Raw genomic sequence first — 12,055 nt, 5'->3', positions numbered from 1 at the left:
GTCTTCTCTGTTTGTATCAGAGGTCTTGGCCACATTGAGAAAGGAACCTCCTGGGGTAATGTAACCTGGTCATGCTGGCAAGGCTGTCTGGTCTTGACCTCCTGTGAGCTCCTGGACCGCAGAGCTACTCAGTTCTGCTAGTGAGCCCCTGTATCAAATGTGTCAGGGTTAAGAAAGGAGCACATTCAAGTCATCCTCACCTGTGTCTTCTTAATCCCCAGTAGATGATACGAGCTAGTCACCATCCCAGAGAATAACCACCCTTCATGCTAACGTCAGTAAGCAGGCTCTTGAGTCTGAGCTGCCTTCTCCATAGACCCTGACCTGGAAACTGGGAGATGCTAAACATATCTCTTTAATAATGGTCTTTAAGGAGCTCAGAACCTTCATGGTGCCCTTAGAGGGCTAGAGTGGGGAGGATGGGGGTGGTGTAGGATTGGATCAGATGCTCATGGCCAGACTGGCAATTGAAATGGAGACATTTAGAGCCTGGGGAATTTGTAAAAGGCTCTCACCTTGGGGCTCTATGAAGCCCATATGTGATCGTGATTCACCAGTAAATCTGTCTGTGCTGAGTCAGCCCAAACTCACATTTCAGGGCCTGGGAAGAGAGCCACAGGGGAGGAGCAGTAGGAGAAAGAAAGGGATTTAAGGTTTAAGAGAGAGAAAGCAAGGGCTGGGGGGATTTTAGTGCATTTAAAAACCAACTGTATAAAAAATGAGATGTGATTAGTAGATTGGAATCACATCCAAATTTAGTCTGAGGTCTTTCTTCCTCTCCACAGAATGTATACATACTTGATATTAAAAACTGGTAGCATTCAAGAGCTCCCAAACCTCAAATCAGGAGAAAGAACTCAACCTATGATGTGGCTGGAAGGCCCAATGTCATGGGTAACGTACCCAAAGATGACAAAGATTTTGGCAATGTGGATGCCTCTCTGTTCTCACTGAGGCAGGAATCATGCCTTCTCTATTCCATAATTTATCACTCCTAATATTATCAACACTTAGGAATTGACTGATTTACAGTAGAGTACAAGGTTCCCAGTCTTCCTTTTTTTTTTTTTTTAATGAGACATAGGATAGGTGGCATTCATACACATAGTATACTCTTTTTTTTTTTTTATAGATGAATGTATACACTTTATTGTCATGGTTAGATTCTGAGTTTCTAGGTGATAAGAATTAAACATTAAAATGTCCTTATATCTCCTCTGAATCATAATACATACACATTTGATACATGTTATTTAATGAATAGAAATCTAATACCTCGTTGACACGGAGGCCTCTATCAGCAACTAAGGCAAAAACATAAACAGGAAGATGGCTGTTGCTAAGCACACTTTTTCCAAAATTTCACATAGTATACTCTTGAAAGCATTCTCAGATTTTGACAAAACACTAAAAAAAAATAAGCATGCTAATTATTCACTTTCATCACATATCATATTCATATTTGTAATATACTGAAGACTTCAGGGAGCGTAAAGAGTGGGAAGTCCAGACCATTCTTGCTCGTTCATAAAAGCATTTGGGAATGCCAATGGCCAAAGGTGAGGGTGTCACAGGAACAATATTGAATTTACTTGTATTTATTTATTTTTTTGGAAAAGAAACTGTTCAAAAACTTTGGTATTGCAGCTCCTATAATAACAAAATACTTGCTACACACTGTTCAACTGCTCTGGACATACTATTGTGTTTTGACATCATGGTGGAAGACTCTAGGTCTAGGTTAGTATTCCAAACTCAGACCACAGGTCAGGACCTATGGTGAGGTGAGGAAAGGGAAACTTGGAATTATAGGAAGGGATACATGAATCCATATATACACCAAGCATTACAGCATTCTAAATAAATAGCCTGTCTTGTGTATAAAATACTACTTTTCAAATGTGCACAGGTGTATAGGAATTAATAAAATTAAAATAATTTAAAAGCTTTGCTGAATTCCTAGTAGCTCTTTATCATTATATGTTTCTCCAGTCAAGAATTCTCAAAAAGTACAATCTTAACATGGTTAGGGGCTACAGTGTAGAGTGTAGATGAAAGAATCAAGATTTCCAATGATATATGAAAGTCCCTATTTTAAGGCAGGGAAGAGGACAAAGGACAGCAGCAGGAAATTAGCAAGGGTTCTCAAGGTGAAGTCATTGAACTACCAGCATGGAACTCTCTGGAAGTTGCTGGTCAAAATCTCTAGTAGTGTGGGTCCTTCATGAGTTCTCTTAATGAGTCCAACTAAGTTTGAGAATCAAAATCACTGGTTCAGAATGCATTGTAAAAAATGCTTCTTAATATACAAATATTGAGATATCACAAAATATTCTCCAAAAGGTTTAAAAAGAAGAGAGAGAAATATGCTTTCTTGATGGCAGGACCATGCACAGATAACCCATCTTGAGGGACCATGATATCTACTCCCAGCCCATATCTTAGGTATTGTCTTGGTTACTAGAGTATATTTGAGACAAGGTTCAGAGGGGCATGGGATTCCCCACATAGTTATAGACTCTATGTTGTTTTCTAAAAGCTCCCAGAGGGGTCAGAGGCTTTCAAACAGGAAGATGATGGCCTTTGCCAAAGGAACTTCCAATTAGATAATTAAATTATTCTGTTTATAGACTTTATAGAGACCTGAAAATACCACCAATCTTTCTTGTGGAGGAACTATAGGACACTCTCTGCAAAGACAGATTTTAAAAAATGACTTCTTGGCAATAGTTTCAGCTTAGATATAGATAAATTATTGATTAGAAGTAGAATGACTGTCAAATCTCTTCAAGATGCTATGACAATATCTAAGAACAAGAATTCTTTTCTATAGGAATCTAAAAAACGAAAGCAAAAACAAATTCCCAAACACACAGACTTTTGAGAATTCTTTAGGGGGCACTGAAAACTGCAAGTGAAAAATAGCTTTCACGAGACCCAAGGAGGAGCAAGCAGAATCAGAGAAGACCTAACATCAAGAACCAACTTGTAAAAATTCTTTAAGTCGTGTCTCTGGGACGAAGATGGCAAGACAGTTTAGCAGTCAACTCCACAGTTCACGGTCATGGTTAGGAGCACAGAACCTGATGTCAGACAGATCTGCTATTTAATCCCAGCTTCACCCCTGAGCAGTTTCTGTGGCCTGGGAAAGTGACTTAAGTCTCTAAATCACAGTTTCCTCATCTGTAAAATAGGAATAATGATAATAGTGCCCTGCTCTGACCCTGTCTTACAGATGATAAAGTCCTGATGCATGTTAATAATAATTGTTATTATATTTCTACTACTTTTACTACAAACTAAGGGTTTTCTGTAATGTCACGATATTCAGGGCATTCAGAAAGAGCTTTTTCTAGGGTGAGAAGTGTTAAACACATGGGGTTAAATTCTGCATGTTCTTGGAATCCATCCTGTAACATTAAACCTTCTTCCCCAGGGACTCTCTCCTGTTCCTGACTTGCCATAGCATGTATTCTTCCCATCCCAACATTTGCCAGCTCATTTTTATTCTGTCTTAGATTTTCTTTCAGCGGCTCTCAGAGCCTCTACTCTCCTTCCTCCAAATAACAACAATGATAATAATTAGATTAATAATAAACCCTCTGACTGTTCAGTGTCCCTGGGTCACTGACCCCTGACCCTTGACAATACCACAGGAATGAGTATATGCTGGGGCATCACTGAGAGAGCCAAGAACAGAACAGCAAACTAAGGGTGGCTTTGCAAGCCCTGACACTCACACAGCTGAATTCAGAATACACTGAGCAGGGTGTGGTTACTTCTGGGTCTTTGAATGAAAGGTACCAACCCCATCCTCTTTTATCCCCAACACAATCGAATTGATGGTTTCAGTGTCCCTATTACCAGCTGGGCTCCCAAAGCAGAGACTCTTATAGAGGAAGCTTGTACCTCTGGGGAGTAGAGTTTGAGCCCCCTCTCTACCACATGTTTCTAACATGTCCCTTCAAGGTTGACCACAACCCATAGTGAGAAATACCTATTATGCTGCAACTGAGACATATGTCCCAAAGATTTTTCTGAAACAATGCTTATGACCATGTGAGGCCTTCTGATATTTTCCTATTCTATTTCATTCTTTCATGCAAAATGAGAATGTGAAGAAATTGGAGCCTGTATACATTACTAGTGAGAATGCAAAATGGTATAGTCTCTTCAAAAAACAATTTGGAAAACAATTCCTCAAAATCTTAAATGTAGAGTTATCGAATGATTTAGAGATTCCATTCTTAGGTATATATCCAAGAGAAATGAAAATGTACAACAGTACAAAAACTTGAATATGGATGTTCATAGCAGCATTATTCATAGTAGCCAAAAGGTAAGATAAACCAGATGTCCATCAACTGATGAATGAATAAACAAATTCAATGTATATCCATACAATGGAATATTATTAAGCCATAAACAGGAATAAAGTACTGACACATGCCATAACATGGATGAATCATGAAATCAATATACTAAGTGAAAGAAGCCCAGTCATAAAACATCACATACTGCATGATTTCATTGATAGGAATTGCCAAGAATAAGCAAATCTATAGAGATAGAAAATAAATTAGTAGTTGCCACTTGGAAGGAAGGTGGGGTAATTGATGAGTGGGTATGGGTTTCTTTTGGGGTGATGAAAATGTTCTAAAACTAAATTGTGGTAATGGTTGCAAAACTCTGTGAATATATAGAAAAAAACTGAACTGTACACTTTAAAGGGGTGGATTACATACTCAACATATGTGAGTTATATCTCAATAAAGCTGATGAAAAATGATGGTTGTGATCCAATCAATTGATTTCACCACCCCAAATGGGTCTCAACATAGTTGAAAATTACTGTCCTGGAGCATGCTGCCCACCCCCATACCCCCGCCTGTGCCTGTCCTCTTCATGAGAATCATGGCTTGACCTGGGGAGTGGGGGAGGCTACAGTCTTTGGGTGGGGGGATGTACAGGCAGATGGAGAGGAGGTGAACGTGTAGAAGGAGGGGTGAGAGCCATCTGTGGCACAATAGCCATCATCTTTCTCCAGTTAAGGAATCCTGACTGCATTTTCGGCGGCACATGCACAGCAAAAGGACCACATTGTTCATTCTCTCTAATAGCTGGGATGGCCACAAGAACAGAACCTTTGGAGAAATCTCTGCAAGAGCTCTGAAAGGGGCTGACTTAGCCAGGGTGGGTGCCCCTTTGGGTCCCTCACCCTTTCTTTTCTCTCTGCCTTCTCCCTGCTTTCAAACATGACGGCTCAATCTCTGGAAGCCACCTAATAACCCTGGAAGTGGAGGGCAGCCCTAAGGCTGTCAAAGCAAAGGACAGAAGGGGACTGGGTCCCTGATGACTTCTTGAAGCTACCTGGGTTTCCCACCTCTGCACTTCGTTTATATAACAAATCCCGAGTTTGCTTATGCCACTGAGTTATCTCTGGTATTAGCAGCCAAAGGAATTTCTAAATGATATGCCATCTAAATGAAGAAAAATTCCCCTCCATCATATATGAGACAAGAATAGACCTTTTAAGAAATAACAGCTACTCTCCCACCCAGGCCTTTCTGCCTTTCTTGCCTTCTGGAAGAACTTCTCCCCGAGTCCCAGTTCCCAAGGGACATGAAAACCAAATACCTTGTGATTTTAAATATCCGTAGGAGCCGGACACATCTCAGCACAGAGATGCCCAAGGGAGACATGATCTTGGTCTCCACCAGGATGGTCTCCAGGATGCCCCCACACACGATGAAGCAGTCGAAGCGGTTGAAGAGGGACACAAAGTAGGCCTGCAGGCCCAGGCTATACATCTTCAGCAGCATCTCTGCCGTAAAAAGGGCCAGTAGTGCCTTGTTGGCCGTGTCTGGTGGGTTCAGGCAAGGGGGCAGGATCCCAACATGGGAGTGAGAGGAGGGAGGCACAGAGGAGGAGAAAGGAAACAGTAATTATCACCATCTCCCTTTCCAGCCAGGACACCTCTCCCCTGTGTTGTTGCCAGAACAGAACAATTGGGGCCAAACTGACAGGAAAGGGGTATCTAGTTATAATCACAGTAAACATGATCTACTACACATCAAGGGTTTGTGTGCTGATCTTTATTCTTCCCAGCCACTTTTTCAGAGATGAGGAGTGAGGTTCTGAGAGGTGAGTAATCTGCCCAAATCAATCAGCCAAAAGGGGGAGCCAGGCCCTTAGTAATTCATCCTCTACACTGGGAGGCCCACCAGCACCCGGATCTGCTTGACTCCCTGGGAGTGGAGCTGAGGCACTGGCTAGGGGTCCAGGGGAGGGTGGTGGGTATTAACAGCCCATCGAGAACAGCTCCTCATGCTCAGGCCATGACAGTCCTCTTTCCTGGCTTTTTGCTCACCTCATCCACACGTGTTCTGGCAGGCCTACCTGAAGGCTATATAGTAAGGCCTGAAGTACTGAAAATCCAATCTGGGAAGTTGGCAGCCAAGGGCCCGAGATGGCCAAATGAGAGGCAGCATGTGTTCTTGTCACCAGCAGTGACTGTTGGGACAGGCAGACTGTGTGGGTCCAGCCAGATGAGACACATCGGTTTACAATGAAGTTGTGCATTTTACTATGGGGCTGGCAAGCTGTCAGGCCCTTCGTGTCCCCAGCATGGTGCCTACAAAGAGTCACAGCCACTGGCGGTGTTCCCATCAACTTTGTGCCTGTGACTATTTCCTCCCTAGGATTCAGGGATGAGTTAGCAAGAGTAAAGCAGGATAGTGCCAGGGATAGCCTCTCACCTTGGACCTCTGTGAGCCAGTGGGGCTGATTGTAGTGTTCTGAGGCGATGGTGAGTGTGTTGAGGAACACCAGGAAGATCACAAGCCAGTAGAAGACATTAGACTTGACTGCAGCACGACACTTTCTTCTGCAGAACCGATTCCACCGGCGCCAGTAGCGGCTGGAAAAGGAGCAAGGAGAGAAGGAAAGAAGGAGGCAGAGGTGGCTGTGAAATTCAGTGTTTTTCCAATCTGAAAGGCACCATCATGGTTTCCTTTCTCCCCTTAATGGACCTGGCCTTAGCAGAGCGGTGCAATCTGGTGGCGAGGAGATAAGCTTCCTGTCAGGTTAACTGGGCTCTGCTTACTTATGTGGTTTTGGGTGTGTGTGGCCCCGACCCTTCTAAGCTTTGGTTCTTCCATTTATAAAAAATAGGAATAGGGCCAAGCTCACAGGGTTGTTGTGGGGATTGATAAAATACCATATAAATGCATCTGGTATTAATGTGTATTTTTATTTTATAATAATGACATTATTCAAAATTGTATTGTACAAATTAAGAGCATTATTTGTAGTGATGGTAGTAGTAGGACTACTAATGTTTACCATTAATGAAACCTCATCCATGCTTGTTATTGTACTAGACATTTCTCATGTCTTCTCTTTAATTCTTTAAATAATCCTGAAAAGCAGATGTTACCCTGATTTTGAGGATGAGAAAACTAAGGACCACAGAGGTTGAGTAACTTGATTGTTACCACATAGTGGCAGAGCCAAACTTGGTTTTCTCCCCCCAGTCCAGTCTCTTGCCCAGGTGCTACCTATCTATAAAGTATAATGGGTAAATCTGGATCAGAGGTTCTTTGCTTTTATGGCATTATAGAACATTTTGAGAATCTCATGAATGGTTACTTCCTTTGTTCAGAAAAAAATGAGCATACCCACACATACACACATCTCTATATGTAAGTTCATGCAGCACACGGCCCCTTGGAAGCTTGGCCATGGTCCATATAATATTGCTTTGGTTTCTTGGTTAGGGATTTATGTCAGTGATTCTCAAACCTGGCTGTACATAAAATTACTGGGGGGAAGCTTAAAAAAACCCATAAGCCCTCACCAGTACCTAGGCTCCAACTCCAACTAAATCTGATTCTCTGGAAGCTGGGTAGTTTTTAAAGCTCCCCAGGTGGTTCTAATCTGTAACTATGGTTGAGAACCATTAAGCTAGATGGTCCCAAGGAGTCACTCACATTTTAAAATTCTATGATGGAAGAGTTTATAGCTTGTCCCTAATTTCATCCTATTTAGATACAGTAAAAACTACATATCTATGTTTGGTAATTCCATTGACCAAACATTTAATACTGACAGTAGCAATAAAGGAGAGAAAGAAGGGGATGCTGGAGAGGTGTTTGGGAGGGAGACCACAGAGGCCAAGCTGAGGATTTCCAAAAAGAGACTGATGGGATTTGATTTTAGAAAGCCAAGCAACCAACAAAACAATGTCTAGATCAGGGGAAGTATGAGAAATGCTCTTTCGGCCATCTGAACTGGAGATGATGAAGCAGTAGCCTTATTAATGGAAAAGAGGACACTGAGTTCGCAATGCCATTTTGGAGGCAGAATCAATTGGACTTTGAGCTTGACTGGATGTAGAGGGTAAGAGAGAAAGGTACGGAAGGGACAGCTAAAATTTCTAGCTGAGGCAATTTGGAAGAGTGGCTCCTCTAACCAATTTAGGTACAGACAAGGAGAAGCAGTGCTCTGGGCAGGGAGGTTGCTATGAGGAGAAAGGAGGGGCACTCAGCTCAGGAAGTAGGCCTGTGGTCATGTATGTAAAGAGACCCAGCAGGCAGTTGGAAGGCAGAGCCCCTGTTTGGGTAATAAAGAAGGCAGGGGGAGGAACAAAGCAGCTTCTCAGAGCAACAGTCCCTGAGTATCTGTATTCAGGTCTATTTTAGGTTTCCAGAAATGCAGACCCCACTCACCCCCAGAATTGCCTTTCCAGATCACTTGACTTTATCTATATTTTCTACCTACTATCTGTGGAAAATCCTGTTACCAAATCTTTGTTAACATCTATTATGAGATTAGAAACGTGAGCAGTACATCTAAGAAGAAAACTGTTTCCTTGGAACAGCAGGGAGAACTTAGCTTTTGGCTTGCAGAACAGGGAGGGAAAAAAGAATTAATCAAATAATATTCTGATCTGACCCTAACTCACTGAAGTGCTCAAATGCCATCTCCAGTGAGTGCTATGCTATGGAGAAGCTGGAACTTGTCAGGGACAGGGACACTTACCTGCTATGTGGGGCTAATTCACTACATAGAGAAGAAATGTATCAGGGTCAGAAAATTAAGGTTTCCAAATGCATAGGAGGTTTTCCTCCCCCAGACATACCACCATGGGTAAGAGTGAGGATGGGGGAAGGTGAAGAGAGGGGCAAAGGATGGGACAAGGGGTCCTAGGCAGTCCTCAGCCTCCTCTGGAATTTGCCAGGTCTTGGTAGTGAGGAGTCCTATCTTGCCAGGGCAGGACACTGCTTCTTTCCTGTCATTGTGGTTATTAATACTATAGAGAAATTTTGTATGACTATTTTCTCCCTGAAAAATGAAATTTCAGGACAAACTCTATCTGACTTTAAATAGCTTACATTGTAGTTTCAAAGGGTGTTTTAAATAGATATAATCTTATGTGAGAGGAATCACGGATAATTGTTATTTGGAGTCCAAAGGAATCAAGTGTGCATTCTTTTACAATAAGTAGAAACGGACTTGGAGTCAGGTTAGTACTGTGAACTTGATTAAGCTACTCTTTTCTCAAATTTGGGACTTGGGGTGTCACGTGGCCAGGCCTGTCCGATGGGTCTGGAACTGCCTGACTCCCTGAAGGAGTGGCTGTCAGAGACAGGGTAGTAGCTGTCAAATGTGCTGTTCCTGTGCACAGCCATTCAGGGGAGTCACATTTTTGCGCTGGGTGGGGGTGGGGGTAATTACTATCCAGAGAAAGTATTTAAAGATAATTATACACCTCCCACTCTTCAAAATATAGCTTTGCTTGACAACTGGTTTCCTGGCAACTCTTCCTACGGTATAATAAATGTAATGATTTATTAGAATGTGTAAATTTATTTGTGTGTTTACATATGCATGGAGGATATAGAAATTAAATGATAAAATAGGGAGGAAAAATTTGCTCGTTATTCACGTTTCCTTCATATTAACTAGAAAAGTTATTTATTACTTTAGAAATAGAAGTTCCCACATGTAGACATAGGACAGAAGGGTGGATATGAATGTGCCTGATCTATTTCTTCAAAATTCTATATCGATGAAGTCCCATGGGAAATTTCTGCTCAACTCACCCTGGGATCCACCTTACCAATTCCTAATTATGGACCCTGCTCTTGCCTTTCCACCTACGTGGACTGTCCCCACAACTGCAGGACCTCCCCTTTCTATGTCCTGCCCATTCTTAAGGGCTAAGCTCAAGTCCCAGCCTCTCCATGGTAAACTTTTCTAGTCATTCCAGGCTCAGAATTCCTGCATTTCTCATTTCTCAGAATTTCTGCATTATTCATTTTAGGCGTACGTTAAAGAAATATTTATCAAATACCTATCCTGGGATAGGTACAAGATATTCGTCAGTCAATGCAATAGATACAGCCTTTTTCTGCGTAACAGTCATGTGGGCAATCAAAGAGTATACTTAGCACCATGATGGCCTTTGCAGAGGTGCCATAGGAGCACAACAAAAGGCCTCCCAGCCAGTGGTGGAGAAGCCAACAAAGGTCACACACAGGAAATGGCTTCCCATTTCCCCAGATTGTCAGCTATGTTTTACTGTTTGGTTCTTGCCTCTCCAGTGAGATCATAAGACTCTTGAGGGGACGGGACTGTGTCTTGCACTTTGATATAGAGCCACAGTACTTAGTGCAGTCCATCTTACATGGTAGGCATATTTGACTGACAGGCTGGGAGAACAGCAGAGACAAACTCTATGCAGATTTTCTTGTCTTCTCGCTGAAGACAAGGCTTGAGAGCTGTGGAGCTCTTGTGACCCAGGGATGAAGGTGAGGGTGAAGAAAGGGCATCACTCCTAAAAGAGTTTGCTGGGCACATAATTTTGTACAGGCATCTAGAAGAGCAGACAACATCAAAATAGTGGACACTTTCAGCTCTTTCTAGTGGCCAGAATAAGTTTCTATCTTTTCTTTAACTGAGAACAAGCAACATGGAAAAATGATTAAACTCTTTCATATACTATACGTAACTTAGAATGGACTATCAGAGAGTAGACATATTTGGATATATGCCTTGTCCCAGCTGCTCATTTCACTGGAGATGGGGCAAGACAATCCTCCCAAATTTTAGAACCCTACGGCGTTCACTTCTGTAAAGTCAAGATCTAGAAACTCCAGCAGGTTATCTGATTAATCCCTGCAAGTTGCACAAGACTTTCTAAATCATTTATTTCTTAGCTCTTTAAATCCTATTCCTAACAGTGAGCCCCACGTGTTGCAAAATCCTTATTGTGACTGATTCCTCCGTGTGGAGACTTGGGTTATTAAAAGAATACCCTAATACTGCCCTAATATTATGTCAAATAATTTGCTGAATTTCCCCTAAAGTCTCTCTTCTAGAATTTCTTTTAAATAAGCTGTGACTTTGTATCATTCAGTATTGCAAAATAGGCTGGCTGGAAACTCAAATTATCTTGTCATTGTTAAACTGAGAAAATGATCAAGATACTTTAATTTTTTTAACTCAAATTTTAGAATCTTTTCTAGAGTAAAACAGGCTCTTCACTGCTTATAAGGTTATTTATGAGTTGCAAAAATTCTCTCTCCATTTTCCCTCTATGCTACTATGCTTTTCAATTGTGCCTGACACAGACAGGCAGAAAGTATGAGGACACATTCTTCTTGCATCTGTAGTGGAAACCTTCGCAGCAGACAGAAACAGCTCTAGGTCTACTTTGATAATTTTTATGGAATTTTCAATCCATTGCCAGCCTTTGATATTTTTTAAACATACACCCTCAGTGGGATGTAGCATCTTAGAGGGCCATCATTTGCTATCTGCTCAGACCTTTTAGGGCCATACTGTCTGGTATAGTAGATATAAGCCACATGTGGCTCTTGAGCACTTGAAATTGGCAAGTCCAAACTGAGACATGTAGTAAGTGTAAAATACACATTGGATTTCAAAGACTTAGTACAAAAAATATCTCATTAGTAATTTTTATATTTACATACTGCAGTGATCATTTTTTAGATGCATTTGGTTAAATAAATTGAGATTAATTTCACCT

The 12,055-nt window shown here is 41.6% G+C and overlaps 1 protein-coding gene across 39 annotated transcripts in view; it reads right to left on the bottom strand.

Annotated features, from left to right (window-relative positions):
- CACNA1C (calcium voltage-gated channel subunit alpha1 C) overlaps window positions 1-12,055 on the bottom strand; it is a 746,601-nt gene that overhangs the window by 141,141 nt on the left and 593,405 nt on the right. For all 39 annotated transcript variants that reach the window (XM_025461617.3, XM_035706871.2, XM_035706874.2 and 36 more), the window contains 2 exons: window positions 6,759-6,919; window positions 5,638-5,863 (listed from right to left, as the gene is read on the bottom strand). In XM_025461617.3, coding sequence (XP_025317402.3) covers window positions 5,638-5,863; window positions 6,759-6,919 — 387 coding nt within the window. The remainder of the gene's footprint in view (window positions 1-5,637; window positions 5,864-6,758; window positions 6,920-12,055) is intronic.

The sequence above is a fragment of the Canis lupus genome, chromosome 27 (genome assembly GCF_003254725.2).
Source record: "Canis lupus dingo isolate Sandy chromosome 27, ASM325472v2, whole genome shotgun sequence".
Classification (NCBI taxonomy): Eukaryota; Metazoa; Chordata; class Mammalia; order Carnivora; family Canidae; genus Canis; species Canis lupus.
The sequence above is the reverse complement of the archived record's forward strand: the minus strand, read 5'-3'. Positions and strand labels throughout refer to the sequence as shown.